We start from the raw sequence: 10,080 nt of genomic DNA on the forward strand, positions 1-10,080 counted from the left end.
TCCGTGCTGTTATGCCTTGTGTGTGTGGGACAGTTTTCAGCTCTGCTACTTTGCTATATCCAAAACCTCTGATTATATCAAAACAGATGAATCCAGTAAACTAAGTGATATATATTTGGAAGCAGAGTCTCTTTGCCTATATCATGCTGCACTCAGAGGAGGTAGCAAAACCTTGCTGACAGATTCCCTTTAAATCCAAATTTAGTGCCCACAAAAGCCAAACTTTGTTGATACAACTGTTTCTCCTCTTCTCAAATTGATATTTCTCACTTGTCTTATTTACTGAACGTTTCCTATGTCATGTTGTGAATAAATATTTGACTGTTTAGATACTATGTTATACCAAGCCTGATGAAGAGACCTGAGTAGTCTGAAAAACTCACTATTTATTACCATCTTTTCAGGCATCCATTAAAAGTAGAGACAAGTGAACCCGTGGAAGTTCAGGTTCGCCGACTTCAGACGGACTTTAGATCAATATATCAATACCAATTATAATTAATAATAATAATAATAATAATAATAATAATAATACAAAAATATCAATTGTATAAGACAAACTAGGTCGCATAACTGGAAGCATCATGAAACTACTATACCTTCTTTTCTTAGTGTACTTACCCAGTTACTGATAAATTGATCACTACCAAGTTCACGTTAAAGATGTAATGAGGACAGCCATTCAACACATCAAAAGTAATGGGAACGCTTATGGTAACTTGGATGTTAATGATCGCAATCCTTTGAAGCAGAAAAATGTACAGAATGGATTTAGAACTTTTCCATGATTTTACTTACCGGAACAAGCATCCTTGCAAACTATTGAAGACAGAGTTGATTAACTCATTGTGTTACACTGATAAATAATTGTTCACAGCTATCACTATATTAATCATATATTCCGGAATATTATACTTGACCATTAGTGATGAGCAAACAGTTCAGCAGTTGATGCTCAGATGGCCGCGACTCAAGTACCCAAGTGTAATGGAAGTCAATGGGGAACTCGTGCATTTTTCTGGAAGATTTTCTGGAAAAATACTTGAGTCCCCGATTGACTTGCATTTTACTCAGATACTTGAGTCACACCCATCCGAGCATCCAACTGCTCTATAAGAATACCCGAATACTAAACTGTTCGCTCATCACTATTGACCATAGGTTGAATATTTTAGCAAAATATGCATTACTGTTTCAGTGTAAAAATATTCTTTAAATTATAGTACATATTCATTGCATTATCATGTTATTGTGTAACCCCTTCACGCTGCAGCTAGTTTTTTATTTTTGCACCTTAGTTGTTCAGTATGGTATCTATTGATTATAATTAGGGATGAGCGGACTCGTGGATGTTCTCGTTCATTGGGTTTGACCGAACTGTAGTCCAAAGTTCAGTTCAGGTACCAGAACTCTATGCGAATTTGAAGAAGAATCCTATAGGCAACAACAGGGACCCAAACTTTTGTGCTGTATAATGGTCATAGTAAGGGCTAGGGGGCTGCAAAAGGAAGCAAAATGGGGGTAAGAGCAGGATAATTGCTCTGTAAACAAATGTGGATATGGAAATTACTTAAAATAACAAAGTAAAAAAATAAAAAATAATAATCTTGAACCAGGAAGCGGAGGTACAAGTGGAGGAGGGGGTTGAGGAGGAGATGGACTTAGCGGTGTAGGTGGAAGAGGCGGAAAGGGCAAGCTCAGGCCATGTGTCCAATTGCCCAGAAAATAAATGGTGCAGACCCAATCACGTAGTATGTGGAGATGCATGGACACATATTCTTCCATCGTGTTATGCAACCCTGCCTCCTGCTAATACGGAGAGTGGTGCTGGATCTTGTGGCGTGCTGAGAAGGTTTTCCCACATTTTGGCCATGATAACCCTCCCTTTCAAGGTGATGCCGGTGCCTCAGCTGCTTTGGCGACTTTATGCTCCAGTGATGGGAGTAAGGATGGCACATTGTCCTTATAGCTGGGATGCAACAGTGTGCCAACCCAATAATCAGCACTGGTAACAATCTGAGTAACTCGGTAGTCATTGCGCAGGCACTGCAGGATGTATTTGCACATGTGTGGCAGGCTGCCCAGAGGCAATGGCAAGCTTTCTTGGAGGGAGGTGTATTGCCTGTGTCCTCTGTATTCCCTAGCCACACTACAGTGAGCCCCTGAGCTGCTTTAAGTGCCACCCTGCTGTGAACACAGTTCCTCCTCCTCCTGCCCCACCTCTTTATCCTCCAAAACGGTCCCCTGGCTATACCATTGTGTACCTGGCTACTGTTGTTACAGGAACTGACCCTCTGAGCCATATGAGGATGACTGGACAGATAATCGTGGGAATGGCCCCTATTCCTTCTCCTCTTCCTCTGGTACCATCACCTCATGAATCATCGCATGAAGCATTTTTTCAAGAAGGCATAGAACTGGGATAGTAATGCTGATGATAGCATCATTAGTGCGGGCCATGTTTGTGGATTATTGAAAGCAGTTCAACATGGCACACACACATGGAAGCCCACACATTGGTTGTGAAATTGTGTTATTCCGCAGAGCGACTCACCCATGCATGCTGCAACTGAAATTCCAGTGCAGAATACTGCCACGGAGCCTGCTTTCAGAGTAATCATGGTTGTTGGGTGAGCTTGCACATTAGTCCTCTGGCAGGACCCCACCATTGAAAGGATCCACAAGTGATCTGAGCATAAGGTTTGTTTTTTGGCCCTGACATTTGCTAATGCACCAGAATGCTGGAGGTGAGGCAATCAGCCAAGGTATTGCATGTTAGCACATATTTTGCAATTGCAAGAACACAAATTAAGAGAGGGCATGACAAGTCTGAACTTACCCCCTGAGGAAGCTAGACATGAAACGTGTTGCGGTAAATACCGAGGCCTGGTACTTTACCAAAATTTTGGTAAGAACTGTATGGGCATTTGTGGCAATATATGTTAAAGTATCAGGTTATTACAAATTATATAATAGAGCTTTATATTGTGGATATTTAATCCATGATTATTGGTCTGGTGTCCCTCCAAAAAACCGTTGTGTGACAGACAGCTTCAATGTTTGGGACAGCAGTATGTCAGTGATGCTAAAGTTTTGTGAACATTGGATACTGTGTTCAGAGTTTGATTACAGTGTGATTCGACTCTCTTGGATAAGTAGAAGATGGAGATAAGATGCACGGAAATTAGACTGCACTCAGATGTCATCCAAGTGCAGTCAGATATTTTCAACGCACTCACTGACTTGCACAGCCAAGTGTGATGTAAATATAAGATCAACCTAGGGCATGCTGCATTTTTCTAGGACAGACTGTCCGTGGAAAAAATTAGACATGTGCATGGCTCCATAGAACAACATTGGTCTGAGTACAATCCCAATGATTTACATATTTGCATATCTCCTACAGAACATTTCCAATAAAGGCAAAACTATAATAATAAAAAAGTTTTGAAAGTATACTTACTCTGAGCTTTTACAACCAAGATTGACTACAGTGTTTAATTTTGTACCATCGTTACTAAAATAGAGTTGCGCTACGTTTGCAGTGTTAATCACAAGACTGTAGAAAATGAAAAAAAAGTGAAATCAAAGTTTTTAGTATCAGTAGTTTATTATCACATTAACAATTAAAAAATAGGCTACAATATCATATGTTTAAAGAGGTTGTCCAATCTTAGGCTACAAGTCTGCAGACTTTTGAACCCTCATATCATGGGCACTGTTCGCTCTGGGGATTCCCTGGTGCCAAGAACAGCAGTTATGTGACCACAAGTATACAATATGCATACTCGCGGCCACATTCAGACTAGACTGTTTCCGGCCTCACTCAATACACTTGCATTGAGCAAAACCGCTCCCATCTAGTCAGAATGTGGTCGGGAGTATATATATATTGTATACTTGCGGTCACAGGACTGCCATTCTTGGCACTAGAGATTCCCCGCGCTGCGCGGATGCAAAAGATGTGGTATACTTTTCCTTGACGATATTGTAAGTAATAAAGATATTATTCCTTTTGACATATTACTTAAAAAATACAATCTACCAATATCAGAGAAATATAAATGGACTCGTATATGGGAGTTTCTCCAAGAAACACATCTTCTATCAAAAAAATTACCCACCTTCATCATAGACTTACTAAACAACCCATTAAAGATAGGCTTATGGAATACCAGTAACATATATTCAATTTTTAATGATGACTATACGTTTAAGAAATTGAAATATATGGAATTTTGGGAAAAACAATTGAATACGACATTTCAATCTAACAAATGGAAATCTCCGTTAACCTATACATACTCGAATTCTACCTGTATATCCATACAAGAATCTTATTATAAGATTCTGGTTGAGTGGTACTATACCCCACAAAAACTACATAGATTATCTTCTCAAAATTCTGATTTATGTTGGAGAGAATGTGGAGAGAGAGGTACTACCAGTCATATTTTTTGGAGTTGTCCAAAACTGAAGGAATTGTGGAGAGATACAGAAATTCTCCTCCATAATGTATTCTCAACTGAAATTAGTCTCTCAGAGGAATTAGTTCTGCTATCAATTGGGATAGATCAACTTAACTTAAATTATAGACATATTACCTCTCATATCATACAAGTGATTAAAAATCTCCTCGCTGCCAACTGGAGAAATACTAATGTTCCATCTATACATGAAGTAATAGAAAGAATTTCCTCTCACAATCTTTACGAATTTAAGTTTGCTTTGAAAGATAGATTATATGATAAGTACTCGGTGAGATGGAATCTTTGGTCAAAGAAGTTCAATCTCAATCTTATTATATTAAATCCTTGAGTTAGTGGAGCTACTAGCTGTAAAAATGATTTATTCCTATTCTCCGTCTTTTTTTATTCTAATAGTTATGTTTAGCAATTTATGTGTTAAGAGATTCAATTTAAATTTTCAGCCAAAACTGTACTGCAACTCTAGTTTACCTTTTTCTTTACTGCTATAGACTTTCCCTCTCCCCTCACCCCCCTCCCCCCTATTTTTTTTTTTTTGGTTGTTTTTTTTTGTTTTCCCCCTTTCCCCTGCCCCACCTTTTCTATTTCAAAAATGTAATGTTAATTTAACTTTAGATTATAATGTGACTAATTGTTGTTAAATTTTACTGTGTGAACAATTTGTTTTGTTTGAACCAAATTTTAAAATAAAAAATATGTAAACACAAGTCTGCAGAAACATAGACACTGCAGACTTGTAATTTAAGGCTGGTCAACCTTTTTAACACCAACCAAAAATTCTCCTGATATGATCAAAGGAAACCTTAACAACCTTTTCATAATTATTAAAAGCTTCTTTTTTACTATTTTTATATTTACTATTCAACTATGAGGTATTTGCTATATAGCTGAAATAATTGATACAATATATTATATCATGCAAACAGAACATGTGTATTCTTGACAAGGGTATGTTTAACAAGCAAAGTATATTGCAATCACCCAAATGGCCTCATTAGTATAGAATAGTAAACAATATACATTATTGTTGTCTAAAGTGACAGGTACATCCATTGCCACATGTCCTACAGTCTATTCCTATATTAGCAACTTGCCATAATAAGTAAGGTGCCTATATATACGTCACCCGGCACCTGCTGATCTGTGGTGGGCATATGTAAATTGGCCACTATTCTATCTCCTCCACCGCTTCCTGAGGAAGTGATGCATCGACACACGCGTCTGAGCGTGAGGCACGCTGGAGAGACTCTCCTTACTGAATTGTATGTGCACTCAGCCTTAATAATCCTATGTTTGATGGCATAGCATCTTTCTTACTATAAATAATGTAGGGTGTGTTAAAACTATTGGACAATTGATCAGGTTTTCATAGTACTTGGTATGGAAAAACTGACCATTATACTTAGTAGCATCCTGCATCCAGAAAACCCCTTTCTTATAGGTACCTTACTTATGGCAAGTTGCTAATATATGAATATACTCTAGGACATGTGGCAATGGATGTACCTGTGCCTTTAGACAACCATAATGTATATGAGTTTATTATGGCGATTACGTCCATATCCATATCTTCCACTATTTCATTATAAAATTGTATAAAAGCCTTGAATTTTTCTGTTTTGCAAGGGTAGTTGGCAGACCCTACACTTCCAGTTCTCCTGCCTGTCTCCCTTTTTGTCACTCTCTGCCGGCCTCTGATCTCTGAAGGAAATGTCACTCTTCTCATAATGACCCGTGCCCGAGATTATGCTCAGGCGCTGCCATTGACCATATCGTCATGTCTGAGGGAGCAGTGCGTGCACAGATGTACAGTTTGGTTTGCGTAACGTCATCAGAAGCTTACTCCCATGCACTACACTTCTGAGGAGACAATGTAGCGCCCTGGGGAACCAGATATAGGCACATATAGGCCCCCGCATAACACCAGTCCCGCAACGGGTCACAGCAGCCGACCTGAAACCCTAGCCACCTCCCTTAGGGCAGGACGGACACACTAGTGGGCGGGAACTGGCAGTAGGAAATGCCCATCTAGGGGTCTGGAGAGCCCGGGGCGGGAAAAATGACAGTTTAAGCTCAGAGACTGAACTGAGAGGTCAGGCAAACTGACAGGCGTCAGGGTAGTGGCCCTGACATCCCGGCTAGGTGGCAGATGGTAGCCACAGTTCAGCAGGAGATGGGAAGACAGCTCGCCAGATCCAAGGTGGACTGGGACAGGGTAGGAGCCCTTCCGGTACCAACACTGGAGACCCGACTGGAAACCATGTGCACAGAAGGGGTTACTTGGACCCTGAAGCCAGGACTGTCACCGATGGCCTAGCTAATTAACCAATTGAGAGCAGGATTTTAGGTCCTGTCCCAACCTAAGTCCCGAAAAGTAGACAACCACCCACAGAGGGATAGAGCCACCACCAGGGCCTGTAAATCCCATGGGTCAGCGTCAGATGGGCATGGCTCCCAACAGAAGGACCGGGAGTGGACTCCCGTGTTTTAAACCAGGAAGTTCCATCTACAGAACACAGAGTGCAGAGGAGAGAGATTGCGACTATCAACCCGGGTGTGGGATCAGGATACACCCGTCTGCGGCAGACGGCCACCATCACCTTGGTTTACCACGGGACTTGTGTGCTTTAGTCGACCGTGGGTAACATCCCCAGCCTGGCCGGGTGCGCCGGCCCCTGCAATCACCCTCCTCAGCATAGACACACTGGGCCCCGGGACATCAATCTCTACCCACGGAGGGGTTAACATCCAGCTGCCATACCATCGCCCCGGGAGTCCCACAACCATAGCGGTGGTGTAACATATCACTACACACCGTGGGTGGCGTCACAGACTGTTTACCATACATCCCATACAAATACGTTCCCTTTTCAGTTGAAGTGTCAGCGGGACCCACGGGTCCAGTAGAACCCCTCGGGCCACACCGTAGATCCGGATCCGAGCAGCCCGACGGCTGGCGTGGGGGTGGCACAACAACTCCAGGGAATGAGCACACCAAGAGAACAGTTACTGAGGCAAGAGTAACCTGTCTTCCAGAGACTGGAGGATGTTAGCATGCACAGAAAAAGAGAGAGGCATAAAGAGCATGAAGAGCATGTCCTCTCCCTCTGCACTTGTGATTAAAACTTCAAGGCTGGATTTGTCTTCAATTTCTAAATAAAATAATACAAACAATAAGGATTAAAGGACCTTTACACTCATGTCTTTAGTTAAGGCGGGTTTAATGCCCTGATGACAGGTTACCTTTCAATATAAGGAAAATATATGAAACAAAAACATGACGTCATCCACATCCCCGGGCAAAATCTTGCACCTGCGCAGAGACCTCGCCAGTTCATTCATGCATGCGCTCCGATGTATTTACATAGAGTGCGGGAGAATATAGAAAGGTACTTGTGGGGTGTATAGGGGGAGTCATGATAACATGCACCTTTATAGAATGCAGCACAGGCGCTGCTTAAGGTGCTAGTTTTGGTTTATACCTCAAATATCTGGTGACATGTTCCCTCACCTATACACAATAGCCTGTCAGTCAATTCCAGGTAAAGCTAATGTTAGCCAAATATGTATGGGGGCCAACTTTTCCAATGTCTACATTACAAGTTCATTTTTTTAATTCTTTCATAAACTTTATTTATGTAAAGACTAAATCACTATCTTGAAATCATTGTTTATATTCACTTAGTCATAAATAACTTACCCAGTTATTTTAGTTATAGGATTGAGTAGAGTTGACAATACGCCAAAATCCACCACGGGAAGCAGTAATCCTGTACACTGCTTTTGAAATTCACTCTGAATTGCTTGTTTAAATTCTGCAAATGATACAAATAGAGAAGAATGCTGATTATTACTTTAAATATAAATGACCCTAAATACAAATAGATCGGCAGTGTTTTTGTAAATCTGCAGCAGGTCAAATCTTTTAGCGTTTTTGCCTCATTTTTCACCCTCAGAAATCAATGAGAAGGGGGAAAATGCAGCATAACATTTGTGATGTGTTTTTACAGACCTTTTTGCAGCTTTTTTTGCTATAAAACACACTTTATTACTATGTACTGTAGACCAATCATACAGGTAATTCACCTGAAAAAAGAAAACAAAACAGTTTTTCGCTGTGTTATATGCACAGCATTTTTACTACCAAGAGTAAAGGTTTTGGCTGCAGATAAAAAACAGCAAAAATGTGAACATATCCTTACTGTTTAAATAGTAGTAAAAGATAGCAACCAAAGCCATAAAAATTCCTAGGAAATGTCAGCGACCACCCAAATAGCAGGAAGACTTCTGTTGGTGCATCGATTCTATCCTTACCTACACTCATTACAAAGTTTCTACTGATTGTGTATAACTTATATTGTCATAATCCTGATCCATCTATAACATTTGCATGGGTGAGCAGAGATAGACTAGAGCAGTATAAAACTGTTCCAAGAATATTTGTTTCATCCTTATCTGGTGATTCTTCTGCTGTGGATTCAATCTTTTATTCACATGCAATTTATCTTCACAAGTACATTGGCGTGTCAGTGCACTTGCAGTTTATTGATCCTATTACCTTCTCCCTGTCAATGTGTCCCCTCACATGGCAGTTGTTACTGATGAGATCCCATGATGACGGGAGGTGGGAGGAGCTAGAAGCAGAAGGAGGAGCTAGAGACAGGGGAGGAGCTAGAGTCAGAGCTCCACCCCTTCCTCCCTCTTCTATCTACATAGAATGTGATCCGTAACATCAGCTATCTCCTATCTTAGTAATGGCAAAACCTTCACTGATACAGATTTCATCTCAGAATTAAGAATATTGATAATGTCTGATCCATTCTGGCAGGGAAAGAAGCAAATTTGTCCAAAGAGATATATTACAAAGTTACTTATATTCATGTGTACTATTCATTTATTATAAAATAAAAATTAAAACAATGCTTACACTCTAAGAATGTGTCAGTAGATTACATGAGCTGAGCTGTAAGCTTTCACTTTAGCTGAGTGAAATCTAAAGCACTCAAACTTCTTTGGCACCATTCAGAAATTTGTATCAATGAGCAAAATGATCTCTTTAGTCAAATGTTCAGCCTAATCAATACTCAGAGATCAGTTATTGCTAAAAAGATTTCAGAGCTGGACCAAGCAAGATTTGGTAATGCAAACTAAAGACAGCTGAAATTCTGATTTAATTGATACCTTTGGTGCAGAAATCCACTTTGTAGTTCTTCATTAATCACCATTTGAAGTTTTCTGCTAATTAGATTTCGGTGTACAGGGGCCGAACTGTGCACTGGATCTTCTGCTCCCTATCTGTGATTCCCCAGCCCCTCCGCCTGCCTTTGTTCTGTGAATGACCTGTGACTACTGAGACTTCATACAGAGTAGGCAGGTCATTTACAGACCGGAGGCCAGCGTAGGTTCAGGGGAATCATAGACAGGGAGGAGAAGACCCAGTGCGCCGTCTGGTCCTTATGCTCTCAAAATCAGAAAATAGCAGAAAACTTCAAATTGTTATTATAGAAAAACAAAAAAGTGTCTCTACTTTTACATTACAAAATCATGCTGACAGCTTCTCTTTAACCCCCTGTGACCCTGTGCTGAGATTTCT

The 10,080-nt window shown here is 40.5% G+C and overlaps 1 protein-coding gene across 1 annotated transcript in view; it reads right to left on the reverse strand.

Moving 5' to 3' along the window:
- The window catches only part of LOC142312758 (uncharacterized), a 48,789-nt gene extending 39,087 nt beyond the window's left edge, over positions 1–9,702 (reverse strand). Inside the window, exons 1-4 of the mRNA XM_075351745.1 lie at positions 9,669–9,702; positions 8,188–8,302; positions 3,464–3,559; positions 622–741 (exon numbers count right to left, since the gene is read on the reverse strand). Coding sequence (XP_075207860.1) covers positions 622–741; positions 3,464–3,559; positions 8,188–8,302; positions 9,669–9,702 — 365 coding nt within the window. The remainder of the gene's footprint in view (positions 1–621; positions 742–3,463; positions 3,560–8,187; positions 8,303–9,668) is intronic.
- Between the last annotated feature and the right edge of the window lie 378 nt (positions 9,703–10,080).

The sequence above is a fragment of the Anomaloglossus baeobatrachus genome, chromosome 5 (assembly GCF_048569485.1).
Source record: "Anomaloglossus baeobatrachus isolate aAnoBae1 chromosome 5, aAnoBae1.hap1, whole genome shotgun sequence".
Lineage (NCBI taxonomy): Eukaryota > Metazoa > Chordata > Amphibia > Anura > Aromobatidae > Anomaloglossus > Anomaloglossus baeobatrachus.